This window comes from Hyperolius riggenbachi, chromosome 7 (genome assembly GCF_040937935.1).
Source record: "Hyperolius riggenbachi isolate aHypRig1 chromosome 7, aHypRig1.pri, whole genome shotgun sequence".
Classification (NCBI taxonomy): Eukaryota; Metazoa; Chordata; class Amphibia; order Anura; family Hyperoliidae; genus Hyperolius; species Hyperolius riggenbachi.
The window spans coordinates 159,092,073-159,115,635 of record NC_090652.1 but is presented as its reverse complement, the minus strand read 5'-3'; the positions used below and the strand labels follow the sequence as shown (position 1 = coordinate 159,115,635).

Sequence of the window (23,563 nt, the reverse complement as noted above, 5' to 3'; positions counted from 1 at the left end):
CCACTTATTCAGGGTATAGGCACTAGTGAGATCTGATTCCCATACTTTCAGCTTGGGTTCTATAGCATATTTGTAGGAGTACATAAGGTCTAAGAATTGATAGGAAATTATACCCTCTTCAAGGGGGCCTGTTTTGAAGTGTGTATAGTCTAGGTCAGTCTGTTTTTTTTTTTTTTTTTTCTTTTCTGTGGCTTATCTATCGAAAAGTGGTAGATTTGAGTTGGAATTGCAGGGTTATGCATAATTTTACATTGCATAGGAATCAATTTGTCTGCATTTATATAATATAATTACCGTATATAAATCTTTATCAAATATAGCTTTTTCTCATAGAACTGTAAAAACTATTAACATTCAGAGTGCGTTGCAGGGATGACTTCTGGATTGCCTTCATATCTTTCTCCCTACAGGGTCACTTGAGGCCAGCTTCACACTGCAGATTGGCGGTGCGGTGAGGTGGCCTCATCACACCACACTGCCAAAAACAGGCCTTCAGGGAGTACCATGTTAGTATGCGGTAATCCCTGTCTGGCATCCAGCCAAACAGGAAGTGTAGCCTTACAGCTGTTTCACGGGATAACCCGATACCTATCTGCTGCCTCTGAAGAAGCGGGTTATCCCGTGAAACAGCTGTAAGGCTAGACTAACTGCATGTATCACTGAAGGTGTTGGAAGTAGAATAAATAGGTGATTTTTTCAGCAACTGGTGCCCGGATGCATCCTCCTTTCTTTTGATCGTGTGAAGTTTGTTTTTCTGGAGGCACAGCTGCTTGTTGGCACCTGCATCTTCCGACCTGCCAGTCACACATCTTGTGCCGATTTCTCTCCTGCTCTCTCTACAAACACAAACAGGAAGTGACGCTAACTTCCTCTTCAGCAATCGATGACGTGGGCGGAAGCGTATTTCTAAAACACTCTTCCACGCATGCGCAACGTAGATAACTGTGGCGGGTTTTTAAAATGTACGTGCGCTACCATAGACTTGCATGACTTCCAACCTGCCGCAGGAGCCACACAGTAACGTAGGTATTGAAGCGCATTAGGGCACTTCCGGCACAGCATACAACAACGTAGGGAGTGTAAACTCCTCCATAGATTAAAGGGAACCAGAGAGGAACGGGGGGTGAAAAAAGAAAAAGATTTTATACATACCTGGGGCTTCTTCCAGCCCCATAAGCCTGAATCGCTCCCACGCCGCCGTCCTCAGCTTCCTGGATCCGCCGGTACCGGGCCCGTCACTTTCGGCGGACGCGGCCAATTGTCCGCATCACAGGAGCTCCCTCCATACATGTACGCATGCGGCTGCGCAGTTAACAGCCACATGCGTATCTGTATGGGGAGAGCACCCTGTGATGCGGAGAATTGGCCGCGTCCGCCGGCCGACTTGCCGACTCGCGGCAATGACGGGACCCGGTGGCGGCTGATCCAGGCAGCGGAGGAGTGCGGCGTGGGAGCGATTCGTGCGTATGGGGCTGGAGGAAGCCCCAGGTATGTATATTGCATCCTCTCTGGTTCCCTTTAACATTAGGCTGTGGAGGGGTGTGGTAAATTTACCGCACTGCCTCAACGTGAAAGGGCCCTTAGAGTCTCAACTTTTGCTGAGTGAAGCTTTGGTGGGTTCTGAGCAGAGAATCACACCTGTGTGTGTGTTTATTACTTTTATTTATTTGAGGGGGAGAAACTTTTCCTCATTTGAGGTTAGGATCACTCACAAGAAATGGCCCAAGCCTTGAAGATACAGTGGCTTGCAAAAGTATTCGGCCCCCTTGAAGTTTTCCACATTTTGTCACATTACTGCCACAAACATGAATCAATTGTATTGAAATTTCACATGAAAGACCAATGCAAAGTGGTGTACACCTGAGAAGTGGAAGTAAACTCGTACATGATTCCAAACATTTTTTTACAAATAAATGACTGCAAAGTGGGGTGTGCGTAATTATTCGGCCCCCTTTGATCTGAGTGCAGTCAGTTGCCTATAGACATTGCCTGATGAGTGCTAATGACTAGAGTGCACCTGTGTGTAATCTAATGTCAGTACAAATACAGCTGCTCTGTGACCGCCTCAGAGGTTGTCTAAGAGAATGTTGGGAGCAACAACACCATGAAGTCCAAAGAACACACAAGACAGGTCAGGGATAAAGTTATTGAGAAATTTAAAGCATGCTTGGGCTACAAAAAGATTTCCAAAGCCTTGAACATCCCACGGAGCACTGTTCAAGCAATCATTCAGAAATGGAAGGAGTATGGCACAACTTTAAACCTACCAAGACAAGGCGGTCCATCTAAACTCACAGGCCGAACAAGGAGAGCGCTCATCAGAAATGCAGTCAAGAGGCATATGGTGACTCTGGACGAGCTGCAGAGATCTACAGCTCAGGTGGGAGACTCTGTCCATAGGACAACTATTAGTCATGCACTGCCCAAAGTTGCCCTTTATGGAAGAGTGGCAAAAAGAAAGCCATTGTTAACAGAAAAGCATAAGAAGTCCTGTTTGCAGTTTGCCACAAGCCATGTGAGGGACACAGCAAACATGTGGAAGAAGGTGCTCTGGTCAGATGAGACCAAAATGGAACTTTTTGGCCAAAATGCAAAACGCTATGTGTGGCGGAAAACTAACACTGCACATCACTCTGAACACCCCATCCCCACTGTCAAATATGATGGTGGCAGCATCATGCTTTGGGGGTGCTACTCTTCAGCAGGGACAGGGAAGCTGGTCAGAGTTGATGGGAAGATGGATGGAGCCAAATACAGGGCAATCTTGGAAGAAAACCTCTTGGAGTCTGCAAAAGACTTGAGACAGGGGTGAAGGTTCACCTTCCAGCAGGACAACGACCCTAAACATAAAGCCAGGGCAACAATGGCATGGTTTAAAACAAAACATATCCATGTGTTAGAATGGACCAGTCAAAGTCCAGATCTAAATCCAATCGAGAATTTGTGGCAAGATCTGAAAACTGCTGTTCACAAACGCTGTCCATCTAATCTGACTGAGGTGGAGCTGTTTTGCAAAGAAGAATGGGCAAGGATTTCAGTCTCTAGATGTGCAAAGCTGGTAGAGACATACCCTAAAAGACTGGCAGCTGTTATCGCAGCAAAAGGCGGTTCTACAAAGTATTGACTCAGGGGGCTGAATAATTACGCACACCCCACTTTGCAGCTATTGATTTGTAAAAAATGTTTGGAATCCTGTATGAGTTTACTTCCACTTCTCAGGTGTACACCACTTTGTATTGGTCTTTCACGTGGAATTCCAATAAAATTGATTCATGTTTGTGGCAGTAATGTGACAAAATGTGGAAAACTTCAAGTGGGCCGAATACTTTTGCAAGCCACTGTATATATGAGGCATGTCGTCCAACAAGGATCTGGACTCAATCCCTCGGGCAACACTTCAGGGCCAAGGCTGTACAGACACATCTTTACACACTATGCAGTAGGGAGTAGAGCTGACTGAACTGCACAAGGTATGTCATGCAGCGGGCAGGGTGAGTGGCCAGAATCACGCTTTTTGGCTAATAGGAGTCGACAGCAAGTGTACAGACACTAGATTCTTGTTAAAGAGAACCCGAGGTGTGTTTAAAGAATGTTATCTGCATACAGAGGCTGGATCTGCCTATACAGCCCAGCCTCTGTTGCTATCCCAAACCCCACTAAGGTCCCCCTGCACTCTACAATCCCTCATAAATTACATCTGTGCTCTGAGGCTGTGTTTACATCTGTAGTGTCAGTCTCAGCTGCTCCCCCGCCTCCTGCATAGCTCTGGTCCCTGCCCCCGTCCCTTCCCTCCAATCAGCAGGGAGGGAAGGGATGCAGGCGGGGACTGGAGTTCTGCAGGAGGCGGGGAGAGCAGCAGACTGACACTATAGAGATAAACACAGCCAGCTCTGACAAGCTGTTTGTCAGCAGCATGGCTGTGATTTATGAGGGATTGCAGAGTGCAGGGGGACCTTAGGGGGGTTTGGGATAGCAACAGAGGCTGGGCTGTATAGGCAGATCCAGCCTCTGTATGCAGATAATATTCTTCAAACCCACCTCGGGTTCTCTTTAAAGGCAGTAGTTATCAGGGCTGTGGAGTCGGTCCAAAAATCCTCAGACTCCGACTCCTCAGTTTAGGATTCCTCCGACTCCACGACTCCGACTCCTTTAATTTGCATATTACAATTTTGTTGATTAAAAGTATGTAACATGAAATTCGTCTCTTAACTGCCAACGCTTAGGAATTTTACAAGACAACTGAAGTGAGAAGGATATGTAGACTACTATATTTATTCCCTTTAGACTAAAACTAGTCCTTGGTAAGAGTACTTGTAAAAGGTACAACCGGAACAAAGAACATCTATCAAGTGTGGGTGCATGTAAGAATGTGAGGAGATTGTAAACAGACAACACCTCTGTGTTCAATGTGCACAGCATTCTCAGTGGATTCCCTGCAGCTCTGTGGGGAGTGCATATGTAGAGTATAGTACTACTGTGTAACAAAGTAAACCTGAGACAGATGAAATTAAAGTTTTATACATACCTGGGGCTTCCTCCAGCCGCCTTCAGGATAATCAGTCCCTCGTTGTCCTCCTCCACCACCTGGATCTTCTGCTATGAGTCCAGGTACTTGAGCCAGTCAAGCGTAGTGCGCATGCACACACTCCGCCGCCAGGAGCATACTACACCTGTGCAGCACTATTGCGCAGGTGCAGAATGTTCCTGGCTGTGGGAGCGGCATGCGGCCGGACAGCGCTGACTGGCTGAATTACCAGGACTCATAGCAGAAGATCCGGGTGGTGGAGGACAGTGAGGGACTGATTAGCCTGAAGGGGGCTGGAGGAAGCCCCAGGTATGTATAAAACTTTACTTTTCATCCGTCTCAGTTACCCTTTAATTTGTAATCACCAAACCAAATTTTAATAACATATCAAATTATTTTATTTCATCAGCAAAGGGAGTGCATACATTTGCATAAATCAGCATCAATGCAGATGTATTTCCATCTCGTTGACCATCTCTATTAGTGACATAGCTACACATCAGGCTTTATTCTTACAGCATAGATGTTATTTAGTATATATAAGAGATTCCTGTGTACACATCATATATACAGTCACAATCTGACCTTAAAAATACGGGGACTGCTTTATTGAAGCAGCACAAGTAACTAATTTTGATTGGTTTATTTCATTTTTGTGGACTAAGCACAGCTATTACTGTATATATACTGTATATATACATTATTTTTAATGACTATTATCTGAGAAATAGAACATTTTATCATATTTTCTATTTTAATTACAGTTACAAATTCATTAGGAGTCAGAGTCGGTGCATTTTTTCCCGACTCCGACTCCAGGCACCCAAAATTGCCCGACTCCACGACTCCGACTCCGACTCCACAGCCCTGGTAGTTATCGGCCGACCTCAGCAGAGTATTGTCTAGTGTGTGTACACAGCCATTTATGAGTGCAGTCTTATTTCTGTGCAGAAGGTGGAATATAGAAATAGAAGAAGATGGGTGCTTAGAAAACGGTAATTCCACAGTACATCTAACAGAGTTTGTGAGATAGGAGTGTCAAAAATTGGTAGCAGTTACAGAATTAGAGCAGGTGTTCAAAATGAGTAACCAAGGCTCCAGCTCTGTGCAGCTAAGTACTCCTGCAGCAAGGTAGCAATTACTGGACAATTCAGTTGCCACAGTACCCCACACAGTGTACATTGAGTACTGTTGCAAAGGTTGTGAAGAGCTATTTGAGATTACAGACAGTATAGTAAATTATTTGCAGATTGAAGTAAGTTTAATTTTCAATAGCTTTAGGGATGGAGGTAAACTGTGCGCTTGGCTTAACGTACATGTTATTATGTGTGAACTGCAATGGACACTGCGTTTGTTAGGCCTAGTTCACACTCGTAACATTGCTGTCCATTTTTTAAAGCGGATCCGAGATGAAAAACTATAACAAGTAACTTGTTTATATATCTTATCTAAAGTTTAGATAGTTTAAACAGCAAATCTAGCTGCAAACAGCTTCAATAGAATAGGATTATTGATTCCTGTGATACAATGACAGCAGCCATGTAGCCTGCTTGTGTGTGGATGTATTTTCTATGTGTGGACATACTTTACATCAACCTACTTCCTGTTTTGGTGGCCATTTTGTTTGTTTATAAACAAACTTTTTAAAACTGTTTTTAACCACTTTTAATGCGGCGAGGAGCTGCGAAATTGTGACAGAGGGTAATGGGAGATGTCCCCTAACGCACTGGTATGTTTACTTTTGTGCGATTTTAACAATACAGATTCTCTTTAAAAGTACTACTTCAGTATTTAGTTTTATAATGAAACTGGACTCTCCCTTTAAGAACTACTTTACTGACCGATAAATAGTTTTGCCACCGATTTATTCAGCAGTAGCTGGCAGGGGACAGATTGTCAAAGCCTGGTGTTTAGGTGTAATTTGTACTGTGACCTGGCATAAACATACCAGACTGCTATTCCACTGTGCCAAGGTCACCAGGGCCTTGTTAAAATAACAAGCTGTGCTCAATGAGGGAGTGACAGCTGCTTGTTTTCGCCCGCATACTGATGACACACATTTTATGGTGTAAACTGCTGATTGCTGTGAGGATTTATAGATCCTTCTACCAATCTTTCACTTTCCTGTTATTCCCTGTGGTTTTACATCTAACTTATAGAATACCCAGATAGCTCATGGTGACCTAGAACCACTAGAAAAGTATAGGGCGCTAAAGGAGACCTGAAAAGCACACAGCTGAGGCCGGTTTCACGCTGTATATTGGCGTTAGCGGTGCATCGCGCCCACTGCACCGCCAAAAAGAGGCCTTTGGGTAATACCGCATTAGTACACGTGTTCCCTGTCTGGCATTCGGCCAAGCAGGAAGTAACGCGCGTTTGCGGTCACTTACGGCTTTGAGTATGCAGAAGTGTATTGTAAAAATACTCTTCCACGGTTGCACCAAGCGACGTCGCAAAGGCAAGGTTTAAGAAAAAAATAAAACTGCGGCGCCATAGACTAACATGACTTTCAGGCCGGCGCAGCTTGCCGTAGGAGCCGCGCAGTAACATAGGTATGCCCTAGCGTTAATTCGGACACTTCCAGCGCAGCGTACCACAACGTGGGAAGTATGAAGTTCACCCTAGACTTTCATTAGGCTGCGGTAGAAGTGCGTCAATGTAACGCAACGCACTGCACCAGTGTGAAAGGGCCCCGAGTGTAATTTTGCTTTTTTTATAACAGAAGGTATTTGCAATCATTTAGTTTTAAAGGACAACTGAAGCTAGAGCTATATGGAGGCTGCCATATTTACTTCCTTTTCAACAATACCAGTTGCCTGGCAACCCTGATAATCATCTGCCTCTAATTTACTGTCAGGTCGATAATTTCAAAAATGTCTGATTGATTTCTGATCGAATTTTTCATTCACTTGTATGGAAAACAGACTGGACATGTTGGAAACAAAGTCTGTTCTTATCAAAAACAGTAGTATCTGACATTGCATCATGTGTACCTAGCATAATGCTTTTAGCCATAGACCCTGAACAAGCATATGGAGATCAGGTTTGTGACGTCATTGTCAGATCTGACAAGATTAGCTGCATGCTTGTTTCTGGTGTTAGACACTACTGCAGCCAAATAGATCAGCAGCCCTCCCATGCAACTGTTTGTTTAAAAGGAATGAACAATGGCAGCCTCCATATTTAATCTCCCTTAATCTCCCTACCTGCCTATACAGTGGTTGCCTTAGCGGTAACCCTTGTTTGTAAGTATAATACTTGCATTTTATGTACCATCCCTGATTCAATACATACTACACTATATTGGGCTCTCGGTTTTTTGCTTTATCCATATTTGTCTCACTTCAGTTGTTCTTTATGTGAGCAACGGTGGTTTCCCATGATGCATCACTCTGAATATGCAAATCATCTCTTTGATTCTGAAGCCAGGCTAGCATCCACAAATGCTAGTGTATAGTAAGCCTTTAGCTTATACATTTTATGGCCTCACTTCAACCCAACTTGCAGACAGCCTATTTCAGGCTGGTTCTTATTAGTGCATGGCAGAGATTGATATGGCTCTATATGGGATAGGACTTGGTTCAAGATTATACCATAGATTCTTCTTCCTGCAGTTTATGTATTTTAAATATGGAATTTGAAAACCGTTGAAAATTTCTGCCAAGTAAAAGTAAGGAAAACCTTTTTAAAATAGAATTGTAATACCGTATATAGCAACATGTTTCAATTATGATAAAGCAGCCACATATTATTTTTAATCCGGTATTTGACTTTGTAATGAGGGCTGTGGAGTTGGTACTCCTCAGTTTATGAAACCACTGACTCCGACTCCAAGTACCCAACTCCTTAGTCTAATGTTTACAAAGGCTATGGATTTGGTTCAAAAATCATTCCTCAGTTTATCGAAACCTCAGACTCCAGGTACCCAAAATTACTCTGACTCCACGGCCCTGTTTGTAATCCAAGTTCTTTTATTTCTGCTAACAACTATTTAATTGTTTGTCTCACCGAGAGAATAAATCATGATTTATTCTCTCGGTGAGACAAACAATACAGCTTCTTGTTGGAGCGATATCAGGAGGAATTCACTAATTGCTGTGGAGTACTTGAATTGTTTTGAAGAGACTTTAGGGGAATCTCCCTACTTTTAAATTGATTTTATACATATATGAAATAGTTGTTAGCAGAAAGGTTTAGGAAGTTGGTCCTGGGACTTTTGACTTATTTGGGTCCACTACTGAACTGAAGCTGACCACATTGTTCATTAATGCTTGTTTATTTTAAACCTTTATCTTGAAATTTATTAAATATTGCACTTATTTTTATGCACGGGCGCACGAGTTTAAAATGTTCATGATTTTTGGTGTATGGTAACGGATACTGTATTAACTTGGTGCTGCCAACTATAATTAGAATTATATGCACAAGCGCTACAATCTTTAAAAATCTTTTATTAAAGTACACTTGTTCGTTCTGAAATTCAAAATGAAGCAACAGTGAGTGAGTGTATTGTAGGTAGGAGAAGGGACTGTGTAATCTGCTAACAGACAGCCCCCGTGTGTTTAGCCCAATTCCACAATAACCAACATTGGTTCGGTCAGTGGTTTAGCGATAAGGGTTTCAGAGGTCTCCACCGCACCAGGTCCTTGGGCCCGAGGGGCCCCATAGGGCCTTCACTCAACCGCAGTATTAACTCTTTATTGGTCCTGTGCTTGAAATAATCACTTCTGTAGACGCTTTGAATGGCGGTAATCATTAACAAGCTGATCCCCATCCCCTTCTTCCACCTCTGACACTGTGGTTGTCCTTGGCAGGTTTTGGTGCGCCGTATCAATTATGTATAGAGTGCTTAGGGGAGCCCTATGCAAAACTTGCACCAGGGCCCATAGCTCCTTAGCTATGCCACTGGGTGCGGTCGAGGAGGGTGGGAGCTCTGGATTATCCAGAGGTTTTTCTCTACTTACCAGTAAGTATCTAACTTGGATTTTTTCTTTATCTTAGGTATGCTTTAAAGAGACTCCGTAACAAAAATTGCATCCAGTTTTTTATCATCCTACAAGTTCCAAAAGCTATTCTAATGTGTTCTGGCTTACTGCAGCACGTTCTACTATCACCATCTCTGTAATAAATCAACTTATCTCTCTCTTGTCAGACTTGTCAGGCCTGTGTCTGGAAGGCTGCCAAGTTCTTCAGTGTTGTGGTTCTGCTATGAACTCCCCCATCCAGGCCCCTCTCTGCACACTGCCTGTGTGATATTTAGATTAGTGCAGCTTCTCTCTGTTCTATTATCTTTTACAAGCTGGATAAATCCTCCTCTGAGCTGGCTGGGCTTTCACATACTGAGGAATTACATACAGGCACAGCTGTCTGCACTCTGCAGGAAGAAATATCCTGACACTTCAGTGGAAGATAGCTGCAGGGGGAAAGAAACACACAAATGATCTCTTGAGATTCAAAAGGATGGCTGTATACAGCCTGCTTGTGTATGGATGTATTTTCTATGTGTGGACATACTGTACATCAATCTACTTCCTGTTTTGGTGGCCATTTTGTTTGTTTATAAACAAACTTTTTAAAACTGTTTTTAACCACTTTTAATGCGGCGGGGAGCGGCGAAATTGTGACAGAGGGTAATAGGAGATGTCCCCTAACGCACTGGTATGTTTACTTTTGTGCGATTTTAACTATACAGATTCTCTTTAAGCTAACCTCCTTGGCAGTATCCCTGAGTGGCTTGGGGTGGAAATAGAAGCCAGGAGCGGTAATCCTGAGCCTGACTCTGGGTAGGCTCCGGGAGGTATGCAGATACAGTGCAGCGTGGCAGCGTTTCAACTTTAAGCTCTAGTTATTATCACTCTCCCTTATTAATGTGTATTGGAAGACATAAGCAATGCTACAGCATTTTTCTGCAACTCCTCTAGTATGCACAGATTACCCAATTGCCCGCTTTCTTATGTTCTGTAGCCATTTTTGGGATGTGCTGTATAGTGGCAACTGTAGTTCTTTGCTGATGATGCTGCTAAATATTTTCTTGGTGTAAATGTATTCATTTATTAGGTGCCGGGCTATCCCTTTGGGAGGATGACAGACTGGATCATCTATGAATTCAGTGCAAGGTACCTTTGTCTTTGGCAGATGCATTCTGGTCCTGTACCAGTTATGACAGGTTTATTTCTTGATCATAGATAGGTTACCTTTGTGTTGCTAACCTATTTTTGCTCTGGTGTTTTCTACTGGGAAATAAGTGTCATTCAGCAAAGCTCCTTGTTTTTCTCTGTCAGACTTGTGAAGTTTATATGCCAGCTTTTTCAGTAGATTTTACATGAAGTATGACCAGCTTTTTTGCAGAACATGGCATTCTTTATTTAAAATGTTAAGAATGCCATGGTCTTTTTTTGCTGCAGGATGAAAACCAAAGATTGACAAACTTTTTCAGTTCCTTTCTCTCTGACAGTTAATACATTATTTTATATGAAGTTCTGAGGGAAAGAGGTTTGAGTTGGTTCAAAGAAATGTTTCAGCAAGCTGAGTCCTTTTAGTTTGCTAGTCTTGGAGGACATTGAAATGATTGCTGTAAACAATGTTCAAAAAAAGTTGCTGAAACAGCTGATAAGCTGTAAAAAGTTTGTCAGTTTTAATATAGATGAGGGGAGAAACACTTTTTTCTTCGAATTGCTAGAGGTAATATTTACCCCTGCCAGGAGGCGTACAGTTCAAGGTTTGAGAGCGTATTGATAGACATGGTTAGACAGATTAATATGAAACATGGGAATCAGTCATTCCAATCCAATAGCCAGTAGCTGTTTCATTAACAGATCTTACATTCAACCTTTTCTCACTCAGGACACAAGGAAAATGTTAGTACGTGCTCTTATAATATCTCGTCTGGATTATCCTACCTAATAAAAGTCAAGTGTCCCTGTGTCAGTGCTTTTGCGTTACTGTGCATGTCCTGCACTGACCGCTGTTGGGTCAGGATGCAGGACGGACTGGGGGCGGGACGGGCAGGTGCGCCCGCTGCGGTGACAGACCTAGAGCCTGTTTGTAAATGGGCTTAGGTCACTGGTTGTAATATAATACCATACTTTGTAGACCACCAACTAACAGACTGGCATGGCACCACTGCTTGTCTTATTCATCTTCTTGCTCTTCCTCTGCTGCTCCTCTCTGTCAAACTCTTCATTAGCTAACGATTAACCAGAAGATCCAGTTCAAACCCTTATCGCCTCTTCACACTGAAAACGCAAATCACAATTTTGCGTCATGGTTTGCTACGATTTGCGTTTTGATTCCCGTTCAACAGAACGAGAATAACAATACAATCACCCACAAAGTGCTGCATGCAGTGCATTTGCGATTTATACAAATTGCAAACGCTGCAGTGAGAATAATCCCTTCAGGATACATTAGCAGCAGCGCTTTGCTGATCGCTTGAAATCAGCAAAGCACTGAAAAGCGATCTAGTGAGAACCATCCTTAACCCTAACCTACAAAGCTCTCCACAATCTCTCTCCCCTGTACATCTTAGTTTCCAGATACTCACCCAACCGCAATCTCAGATCTGCACATGACCTTCTTTTGTCCTCCTCTACAATCACCTCCTCTCATTCATGTATACAAGATTTTGCACGTGCTTCACACCTCCTCTGGAATCTTCTGCCACAACACATCCGTCACTCTCCAACCTTTGATATCTAAACGCTCCCTTAAAACTCAGTGGCCATATCCCCCCCCCCCCATAATTTTTTTCAAGCGGGGTGGCATGAAAAAGTAGTCGGGTGGCATGAAAAAGTAGCCGGGTGGGGCGAGATGAGAGAATGCAGGGTTGGCACTTCTCTGCACAACTCTGCTTTACAGCAGAGAAGGAGGTGAGCCGATGACAGCCGGGTGGACCACCCAGCTAAAAGAGCCTGGGGTGAACACTGGAACTAACTTTATCCTACAAGCATTCGCTCTACGTTAGGCCATTCCACATTTGATCTCTGGCCAGGTTGTACTCCTACTAGATAACCTAAAAACCCACAACCTCTAGGTATAAATATTATATACTACCCCACCTCTTGTTTCCCCTCTATTCCTTTAGATTGTAAGCTCACAAGGACAGGGCTCTCTCCCCTTTTGTGCCTTGAAATTGGTTACACATTTTATTCATGTTACTTTTGTCATTGTAATTACCAATTCTGTGTTTTGGACCAATTCTGTCTTTCGTACAGTATATTGGTGTATACCATTGTCTGCATATTTTGTACCCCATGTATGTTTCTTACTTTGTACAGTGCCACTGAATTGGTTGGCACTTTATAAATCAATAATAATAAATGTAAAAGATAGGCACATTGACTACTCAGCCCTGTTATAGATTTGGAATAACCACTAACACAGAGGTGGAAAAATTAATATGAATTCACAGAGCCAGTCTCTCCAGTCCAACAAAAATATTTTAGGAGCAAACGCTACAGACGGTAATTAACCTGCTGAGCGGTCTGGACGAGCTCAGCTCGTCCAACACCGCCAGAGGCTGCCGCTCAGGCCCTGCTGGGCCGATTTTTGTCAAATAAAAAGCAGCACACGCAGCCGGCACTTTGCCAGCCGCGTGTGCTGCCTGATCGCCGCCGCTCTGCGGCGATCCGCCGGGAGCAGCGGCGAAAGAGGGTCCCCCCAGCCGCCTGAGCCCAGCGTAGCCGGAACAAAAAGTTCCGGCCAGCGCTAAGGGCTGGATCGGAGGCGGCTGACGTCAGGACGTCGGCTGACGTCGATGACGTCACTCCGCTCGTCGCTATGGCGACGATATAAGCAAAACAAGGAAGGCCGCTCATTGCGGCCTTCCTTGTTTATTCTGGGCGCCGGAGGCGATCGGAAGATCGCCTCCGGAGCGCCCTCTAGTGGGCTTTCATGCAGCCAACTTTCAGTTGGCTGCATGAAATAGTTTTTTTTTTATTTAAAAAAAACCCTCCCGCAGCCACCCTGGCGATTTAATCAGAACGCCAGGGTGGTTAATGAAAAATTGAAAAGTTAGGTTGTAAATATTTCATGGAACCTTGGCTACCTGACTCCTAGGACGTGCCCATCTCTGTAAGGCTAAATGACACTAGCAAATGAGTGCATTGACAATAGAAAAGTAGTGAATTGTTTTCTTTATAGATCTGTGCTTGCTTGTGCAACACTTGTCCCCCCCCCCCCCCCCCCCCCCTTCCTTTCAGCAGTACATGCTGATCAGCTTTGGCCAAACCGTGTGTCTGTACACTACTCATACCCCAAAATGTCACCATCACAATTGTGCAGCATTTGTTAAGTGCTACATTTACCATATTGGAAGTATGTGTGATGCTTAAAGGAATACAAGGACACAAGAGGTAATGAACAAATTAGTAGTCAAACTGTGTATTGGGGAGTGATAAGCACCTGAGTCAGAGCCTGGTCAGTAATTTAAAGACCACCTCCAGCCAAAAGGTCTGAATGGCAATAAATATATGTAGTCTATGCACTGTGTACAGTTAGATGAACATATAAAGTTAGGGCTGGTTCAGATGGACGTTTGGAGGCGTTGCGTTCGTTGGCGTCGCGTTTAGCAGCGTTCGTGTGCGTTTGGATGCGGTCGCGGTTTTTTTTCCCCTAGAGGGACATTAGCCGTCGCGGTTAACCTCCCCTGAAAGCTACATGTAGCTTCCAGGGGCTCCTTGAACGCCAGGGAAAATCGGGACCCAAACGCCGCGTTTGTGTAAACGCGCTTGAAAGCTTGGTACAAACGCTCCCATTCACTTGAATGGGAGCGTTTAACACCAAGCCCTGAACGCTGGCTGTAAACGCTCTGCAAACGTCCGTCTGAACCAGCCCTAAGTACATCATAGTGGATAGAACAGACTTGAATTGATATCTGTAGCAGTACTTCCTTATTTCTCCTAAAGCTGAAGCTTTGTGTTCTCCCCTCCAGACTGGTTAACTCCCCTGCCCCTCCCTCCCCTGCTCTCTGCCTGCCTGGATCAAAGAGACAGGAGAACTGCTGTAGCATGTGTTATCCTGTGTTTGCTATAATTCTTATTTCAGATGCCTGCCTGCCTAGATTAGATCACATGAACATGAGGGGTGGAGTTATGACATGAATACCACAGTATCCTTTGCATCTATGGATTGGAAAGAAAAAAAAATGCCAGGGCTCAATTTCACACTGGGGGTGGGGATTTCAAGACCATGGCCCATATGCAATCAACTTTTTCTCCGGAGTTTTGTCCTAATGCTGGGTACACACTATGAGATTTTCTGGTCGATTTACTGTCAGATCGATTATTTCCAACATGTTCGATTTGCTTTTCGATCGTTTTCCGAGCATTTTCCGATCGATTTCCGTGCACTTCAATAGGAAATCGATCGGAAATGCTTGGAAAACGATCGAAAAGCAAATCGAACGTGTTGGAAATAATCGATCTGACAGTAAATCGACCAGAAAATCTCAGTGTGTCCCCAGCATAAGAGATAATTTTTCATTATGTATTTTAAAATAATTTTTCAGCACTTTGCAATTGAAAAAGTATCAAAAAGTAGGTGAAGAGGTACTCTTAAAATTATTTTGAGTATTTTCTTGCTTGCAAGAGGCTTAAGAGGTATTTTATTGACAAGTTGTGAAAATATCGCCTAGGAGAAAACGCAGGAGAAGAAGTGAATTGCAGATGGCCTCATATGTGAAATACAGACCCTGGGGGTTAAAAATCACACTTTATTATGTGTGATTTTACATTTCTTGGAAACTTATTAGGTTTAAAGCAAACTGTAATTTATAATTTAGGTACTCTTTAATTTATATCAGAATGGCCTGCAGTAGTTTTTATACTCTGAAAGAGGAGTTTGAAGGCAGTGCTTAATGCCTGGTACACGCCATGCCTGCCAGATCAATGGGTCTACGAGCACTATGAGTACCTTGCCAGTGGAGGTGGTCCTCTAGCATCCCAGAGTAATCGCATCAATGGCTACAGCAGCCTACAGTATGGCACATACATATATGGCTACAGTAGCCTAACTGGGATCGCTCCAGGAAATCGCGGCACTTCTGCAAAGCACTCCTAGCCCTTATGGGTCTCGTTGTGACTTGTGTGTGCTAGCCTTTTTTTATTCCTTCAGATCGCAGCAGCTAATATAATTAGTGTGGCAAAAACACACTCAGTGCTGCACTGCTGTCAGTGTTTATTTCTGTATACGAAGAATTTGCATTGAAAGGGGTTGCGAGGTAAGAATAATGTATTCCGGTATACTTATCTGGGGAATCTTCTAACCCTAGAAGTGTGTGTCTTGCCGTAGGTCCACGCTGCTCCACGTTCTCAGCCTCGTAGTAGATCTGCGCATGCACGCAAACATCGATTGCACTTCCGCCTCTGGGAGCATTCTGCACAGGCGCAGTAGTAGGTTTTCATTTCCCAAATGGCAGCTAAACATCAGTACCCTAATTGGTAGGTATTGTTCTCTCTGTGTGCTAGCCTATACCTCCAGCCACATTTTTATTTATCAGTTAAATTTCCAACTGTAAAGACGCATACACACACCTGATCTTGATTTTTACCACTTCAATGTAGTCTGGGGGTCTATTTTCAATACTTTCAACAGATTGTGTAGGCAATATGTAATCTTCCATACCACATGGAAGTAGTAATAGTAAACCTTTGCCAATCAAATTTGGATGTGTGTACTCAAACTTTGGTACAACTTTGCTGGCGAGACTTCATCCCCTTCCTTTATCCAGTTGCACAACAGGAAGTGAATGTCTCACCCCATCAGAAACTTATTAAAAAAAAATATGATCCTTCCAAAACCTTTATTTTTGTTTTGTTGGGATTGCAGTTGTAGAAGAAATATTCTAATTGCTTTGTTGTCCCTATTATGACAGGAAGTGAAGGAAGCTGTCACTAGTGATGACACAAATGGCAGTAAGGACCAGCATATGTCCTTCCTTTATCCATAAAAATGGGAGAGAAAAACCGAGCGTTTTTCTTTTATATTGACTCGGTAGATTTATGAATTAAGGTGGCTAGTACGTCATATTGTCACATGCATCTGATTTGGTACCGTGTGCTGTGTACATTATTGACTTTGTAGAGCACATTAACTTCTGACGTTCCTTTGGTAGTAGTAACAGTATTTGTATGACTTCTGTAATAAGCAGTGTGGAACCTCTTTAACACATTGAGGAATAAAACAAAAATGATTCATTCTTTTATTTCCAGACACATGCCTCTAGTAATAGCATTTTAAGCTTAATGATTTCTGTTACACAGCCTTGTTTTGAAATCTTTGAGACATGATGCATGCCAAATTCTGAGCATGAATCAGAGTCTTTGTAACCTGCGCTGCATTAAGAATTTTAGGAATTTCCTTTATTAGGAAGTGTGTGATATTTCAAACAGAGTAAAGGCAGCACTTTGGTCAGCTTATGTATAAGGACACTGTTTAGCTGGCCAGTATATACAATGCTGTTTCTATACACGTTCTTTCTTATCGTAGGTGATCTCATTCAGCATTTTATGGTTAGATGGGTTGACCTGTAACACAGTCTGCTGTCTGTCAGTCCACTAAATTTTTGTTGATACAATTATGAATTTTGTTTGCAGAAAGAGGTATGGTTTTAAAGGTGTACACACGTGTACCATTGGTGTCACCTGTCATAATCAAGCCAGCCCTGAGCAGCCACTTTGGCAGAATTTCATCAGCATGTGAATGAGGCTTTTCACTGCTGTGTACACAGCCACCAACCTCTCTGCCTGTTTAATATTCCCTCCCCTCCTATAAACCCAGTGTCTCAGAGTATCACAAGTGACAGCATGGTAAAGCCATCAAGACCACCACTGGGGCCATACCTCTCTGGTGACTGAAAGTCATTCTATCACTAGGGGAACATGGCTTTTGGGGTCATAGTTGGCCCCAGTTATTAATTATAGAGACCGATACATCACTGCTGGGGACAGGTGAGCCTACAGATGCCAGGGGAGTGGGTGGGTGGGGATAATTTTGAGGGAGTACAGGCTTTTGATGATACAAGTTGAAAATAAAATTCCTTGAATTAAGACCTTAGAGCAGACCCAAATCAAACATTTTTTTAATTCAAAATATTTAGTTGCACCACTCTGACACATACAAAGATAAATAAACACTCCTTCAAGCCTATGAGCATTTCAGGGCATGCTTTTCAACCCTAACCAACTAGGGTTATACAGGTGGCAGCCATTAGCAATTCCTCTATTGCCGGACACCTCCTACTCCACCAGTTTTCCGGATTCTTTCCCGGCAATATGAAAGGAAGGGAGGAGTTCCTCCAATAACTGTAAAATATTTTATATTTGTCATCATGCAGCTGAAAAAAGGCTGCTATTTATTATTATTATAATTTAGAAAATAGATTTTATTCCTGAAATCTTGTATTTTTAATTTCAGTCCACTTTAACCTCATTATTCCACAAAAAGTGTAGATCTGCAGACCGGTGGCATATACTCCATGCTGCATGAGTGTATTCCTATGTCCCTGCCTGCCTCAGTCCCATAGCTATAGCAACAGCCAATTAGAGCAGTCCTGTGAATACATTTCTCTGGTGTAGTCATAAACTGAGGAGTCAGATTTTTGTACTGACTCCACAGCCCAGCTGGTCACTCCTATTGATGGACATTAACCACTTCTGTACCAGGGGGGTTGCCTGATCGGTGCTGCGTGGGCTCTCCAGCCCGCAGCACCGATCAGCTAGCAGCCAGGGCGATCAGACTACCCCCCTTTTTTCCCCACTAGGGGGATGTCCTGCTGGGGGGGTCTGATCGCCGCCGGCTGTTTGCGCTTGCGGGGGGGGGGCTCTTCAAAGCCCCCCTCCGCAGCGCTTCCTGGCCTCCTTCCCTCCCTCTCCCTCCCCCTGTGAGCGGCGCAGGACGGAATTCCGTCCTTCGCCGGATAGGACAGGCTTCAGCCTATCAGGTGCCGGCGATCCCCGGCCAATCAGAGGCCGGGGATCGCCGATCTCCGCTACGGCGCTGCTGCGCAGCAGCGCCGTATACATGTAAACAGCGGGGAAGATCTTCCCCGTGTGTTTACATTTACCCTGCGAGCCACGGTCGGCGGCTCGCAGGGTGTTCACGGAGACACCCTCCGTGAACTGACATGGAACGGCCACTCGAACGAGCGGCCGTTTCCATGGAATCCACTTCAGGATTCAGGGGCGTAGTTAAGCGTACGCCGAATCCTGAAGTGGTTAATTAAAATGAAACAGAAAATTGTTCTGATTTCAAGGCTATATGCTTTCCTAACCCGTCCATCCCCTCCAGTGATGCATCCCTACGCTTCAAGATGGGAAACAGATCTTGCTAGCCCCAAAGACCGGGAAGACTGGCTGGACATCTGGAGTAGAGTTTCCAGCTGCTCCAGCAACCTATATATAATCGAGGCCGATGGTATTTGGTCCCGGCCTGTATAGCCAAAATATTCCCATCCGCTAGCCCTTACTGTTTCCGAGGCTGCAGAGTGCTCGGCGATATGCTACACATCTGGTGGACTTGTCCACGACTCACTCGGTTTTGGTGTCAAATATACAAATTGCTTTCCTCCCTCTTTCATCAGCCAATTACTAGAGACTCTTTGCAAGCTTTAGTACACGAAAAGATAGGATCTTTAACTTCTGCACAAAATAAATTGGCTTCCATAGTTCTCTCAGCAGCCACTATGACAATAGCGCAGAACTGGAAGAAACTTTTGATCTCAGAATCAGAATCAGAATCAGAATCCTTTATTTCGCCAAGTACAATGGGGGTTGTACCCGGAATTATTTTTGGCACATACAGGGTCGGTGATGGTACAGCAAAACACAAGCAGTAATGTACATTACATTTAGTAGTGAGTACACAGTGCATGGGACATAGTTACATAGTTACATAGCGGACGGTCCAGAGGGGACATCCAAGTGCTATGTGAGTGGAGTCGCTACCTTTTCTGCAGCGCTCTCAACAGCTCTGCAGCTATTCGGATGCCCCCCCAGAATGCCTATAGAAAAGTAGTGTAGAGAGATAGTAGAGAAGAAAGAGGGAGAGAAAAAAAAGAGAAAGAAAAGAAAAAGTCCCTGCGGGTTGCGGCAGTGCCGTAGCTGGCTGGTGGCCTAGTTGCATGTCCCAGTGGCCGGGCATTAGCCATTTCTGTGGATTAGTCAGTGCAGTCGGTCAGTCTGGCAGTATAAGGTCCAGCAGAGGGGCTGCGGGCACCCAGCTTGATGATGGAGCATATGGCCTCTGGAACCCCTTATGTGCCTTCGGTGTAGAGGCTCTGGTGGCTGCGGACTGGTCCATGGCCTTGGGCTGGAGGCCTAGAGAGCGACAAAGGGCTGTGGGCGCAGGAGACCTGGCATGATGGAGGAACCCGGGCATTCAGTGTCTGTGGTGCTGTGGCTCTGGCAGCGGTGGAGGAGAGCACCTGGGGACCATGCTGGGCTATTTGAGACTGGAACCGGTGGGGATCAGTGGCTTACCGTGCCAGAGGTTGGACAGAGGCTGGTACTGGTCCAGATGGAGAGCTGCTTGTGTGCGGCCAGGACTTGCCTGCACTGGTCAGAGCAGCTTCGGGGGGCAGCATCCTGTAGAACTGTGGTCCTGTAGATGGAGCAGGGCCGTCCCTTCCCCACGTGGCGATGCTCCGAGAGCAAAGGATGGGACCGCTCAGGAGGGATCTGAGCTCCCCCAGCGGCTGGCGGGACCACGTGGGAGGGCCCGTGTAGCCCAAAAAATGGACCGCATTTGACCCCCGATCCAGGGATGGGGCATGCCGGCAGCAAGGAAGGACCCACCCGACCAGGCTGCAGAGCTTGTCCCGGGGGCTGCAGGACACAGCGAAGGTGGAGCAGGCTGACGGATGCCTGCCGCCCGACGATCCTCCGGCCGCCCACTGTTGAGGGAGGCAGCGCAGGCAATGAGCAACGCTCGGCTGTATGGCGCCCGTCCTGCCCCCCGGCTGCTACAGGTCACATGTCACCCTGTAGTGCGAAGCTCCCGACATCCCCGAACCGCTGGGCAGCCGCTAGACAGCACGCAATGCTCGCTCCTTCCCCGGATAGAAAGAGGGGATCGGGCAAGTACAGCAGGGGTGGATCAGGGGGAAAAAAACAAAAAAGTCCAGAGCCCTGTGGCCGCGGCGTCCGAGTCCGGCGCCATCTTGGATCTCCATCAATGAAGCAAAATCCAGAATTAATTCCATAATGGTAAATGAAAGGCTCACCAGTATTCTCAGGGACACCCAAAGGAAATTCAAAAAAATTTGGGACCCTTGGATCAGTCTGGAACGTCCAAGGCTGGAGATAGCTTCCATTACGCGGCTGTAAGGTGGACCCCTACTCTTGACCCCTCTCTTTTCTTTCTTCTCTCCCAACTCTTTTTTTCCCCTTTCTTTCCTCCTCGTCTCTCCTCTTCAACTACTTTGTTGACACCAATGGTTATAACCCTGCCTGTCTATCGCTGGATGACAGGCGTCCACGAACGTACCAACAAAGCTCAGCCCTAACCGGGCTTCCCCTACCCTAACCCTCATTTCTCCATCAGCAAGCCCCAGATAGCTGTACTTAGTCCTCTGTGGGCTCACAGAAGCTTTTCCTGACTGTAGTAACCTAATTTTAAGTTGCTCTAATGTCTATGTTTATATGTTGTTGATATCTGTACAAGCTATTCTCACTGTTCTCTTTATGTCGTTTACACTTTTTTTTTTTTGTACCATTCGAGTTGTTAAAACTTAAAAATTTCAATAAAAACTTTGAAGACAGAATTGCTTCATGTCTATTTTCTCCACATACTGCATTGTTTTCTGATGGAATGATCGCACCTGAGGAAAATATTGTACCATTAATGGGTACCTTAACTGGTCCATTTTTTCAGATTTTTTTTTTTTAAGTGGATCTGAGAAAAACTTTTACTCCTTGCATAATAGGGTTCCTTTCATATAGTTTATAGGACATTCCTCTGGCCAAATACTGTTTTTTGTTTTGTTTTAATACCCTAATTCCCTATAAAGTAAACAAGCCTCGCCCACAGCTCCTCCAGTGCCTAGGCACTCTGAGACCCATGTAGCAAGGGCTTATGGGAGCTCAGTGTGGGCAGGAGGAGGAGGTGTTACTAACCAGATATAGCTAGAGGGGAGTGGAGTTTTCACAAGCTGAGGGCTGGAGATGCAGAGCAGCTTGCCTGTGTGTAATGATCACAAGCAGAACATGGCTGCTCTCATTGTATCACAGGAAGAAATGAGCATATAGTGTTGAAGCTGTTTGCAGCTAAATTTGCTGTGTAAACTATGTAAACTTTAGATAAGATATATAGACAAGTTACTAGCCTTATCAATCCCTGCTATGTACTGATGAGGACCAAAAGTCCGAAACAGGCTGTCTACATGTGGGTTTGATATGGCTGTGTAAAATTTAAAGCTATAGGCTTGCTATACACCAGCGGTTCTGGATGCTTACTTGGCTTACCGAGGGCGAGTAGGGATAATTTGCATATTCAGTAGTAGTGCGTTGTGGTTAACCACAAATGTTCACTTATAGCTGAATGATTGCAGATTTCCTTCTGTTTTAAGAAGGCAAATACACCAAGCTTAGTTATAGTTAGTTTTTCATCTCTGATCCGCTTTAAGTATGATGTAAAGAAAGCCCTGACTGTAGATACTGCAGAATTACACATTTTTGTGGTTGCTTTTCAAAGGATTGAAATGCTATACAAAATGTGCAAAACATCCAATGTTCTCCTCCTCCTGTTGACTGAGTGGATTTTGAAATTTAAAATTGTGTTTCTATGAAATTGCTGCTGTTTTTGAATGATCTTTCTTGTGCTTGGCTCACACGTTGCCTGTTTTCTATATTTTAGGTTAGACAGCCTCTCAGGATGGTATGTTGACGTGTATCGAACATCGGTTGAGACTGTGTCTGGTAGAAGACGGACTGCTGTAAAACTGGACACACTCAACATGGGCCAGTGTGTCACGAAGTGTAAGAATCCTTCATCTACACTAGGCAGTAAGAATGGTGATCGGGAATCCAACAAATCCCATAAGAGGAGCTCAGGACACAAGGAAGAACACACGTCAGCAGCTGGGAAAGCCTCAGGGGACATCCTAGTCAATGGGACAAAGAAAGCGCAGGATGCTTCATTAGAGTCATGTCCTCTTCAGTCACCAGGTTGTGATGTAAGGAAGAAAGAACCAGGGATGGGAGCAGAAGTTTCATCCTTGCAAAGAATTGAGGAGTTATTTAGGAGATACAAAGATGAGCGGGAAGATGCCATCTTAGAAGAAGGCATGGAACGGTTTTGTAATGATTTGTGTGTGGACCCAACAGAGTTTAGAGTGCTTGTTCTAGCTTGGAAATTCCAGGCTGCCACCATGTGCAAATTTACTAGGTAGGTACTCTCCTTTTATACCTGAGCAGAACAGAACTGCCTTCTGTTATGTCCAAATTAATGTTGAGCTTTGAACACACTTCTAAGAAAATGTTTCCACAAGTACCTTCATTGCTGAAAAAAGGGGTCATGTGACTATGCGATGCTGCTTTCACGTTTACTGTCTTTGGAGAAGATTTTTATTTTTTTCAGTTATCCTGATCTTGATTTTTAGAAGTTTTAAAGCGCCTGTTGTCACCCTCATTAGCCTGCTTTTTTATACAAGGCACAGATCTCATTTAAGCTCTTAGAAAGAACCACTATCTATCACAATCATACTCTTAGTATTACCAATGTATAAAAAACTTAAAATCAGATTAACACTACTGGAAACCTTATGGATCATGGGAGGCTTGTTTTTGCAGTCATTTTTCTTTTCTTTTATATTTCTGAGGCAGTGGCCGTAAATAGGAAGTGCTGAGCTGTAAAGAAAATGGACTCATGGGTAAAGGACACAATCAAATCTTGCTAGGTTTTGTTCTTTCTTTCCCGGGCCCATATGCAATTCACTTTTCCTCCTGAATTTTCTCCTAGGAGATAATTTTTCCATCTTCTATTTAAAATAACTTTTCAGCATTTTGCAGTTTAAAAAGTACCAAAGAGTATTTGAAAAAGTAC

The 23,563-nt window shown here is 44.3% G+C and overlaps 1 protein-coding gene across 9 annotated transcripts in view; it reads left to right on the top strand.

Moving 5' to 3' along the window:
- The window catches only part of DCUN1D3 (defective in cullin neddylation 1 domain containing 3), a 176,514-nt gene that overhangs the window by 60,166 nt on the left and 92,785 nt on the right, over positions 1-23,563 (top strand). For 8 of the 9 annotated variants that reach the window (XR_011022756.1, XR_011022755.1, XM_068244813.1 and 5 more), the window contains one exon: positions 22,376-22,906. Coding sequence is in view for 7 of the 9 variants with exons in the window: in XM_068244813.1 (XP_068100914.1) it covers positions 22,376-22,906 (531 nt within the window). In the remaining 2 variants the exon portion in view is untranslated. Of the gene's footprint in view, positions 1-16,089; positions 16,123-22,375; positions 22,907-23,563 lie in introns of those variants that run through there. The other variant, XM_068244818.1, reaches the window with a different exon arrangement.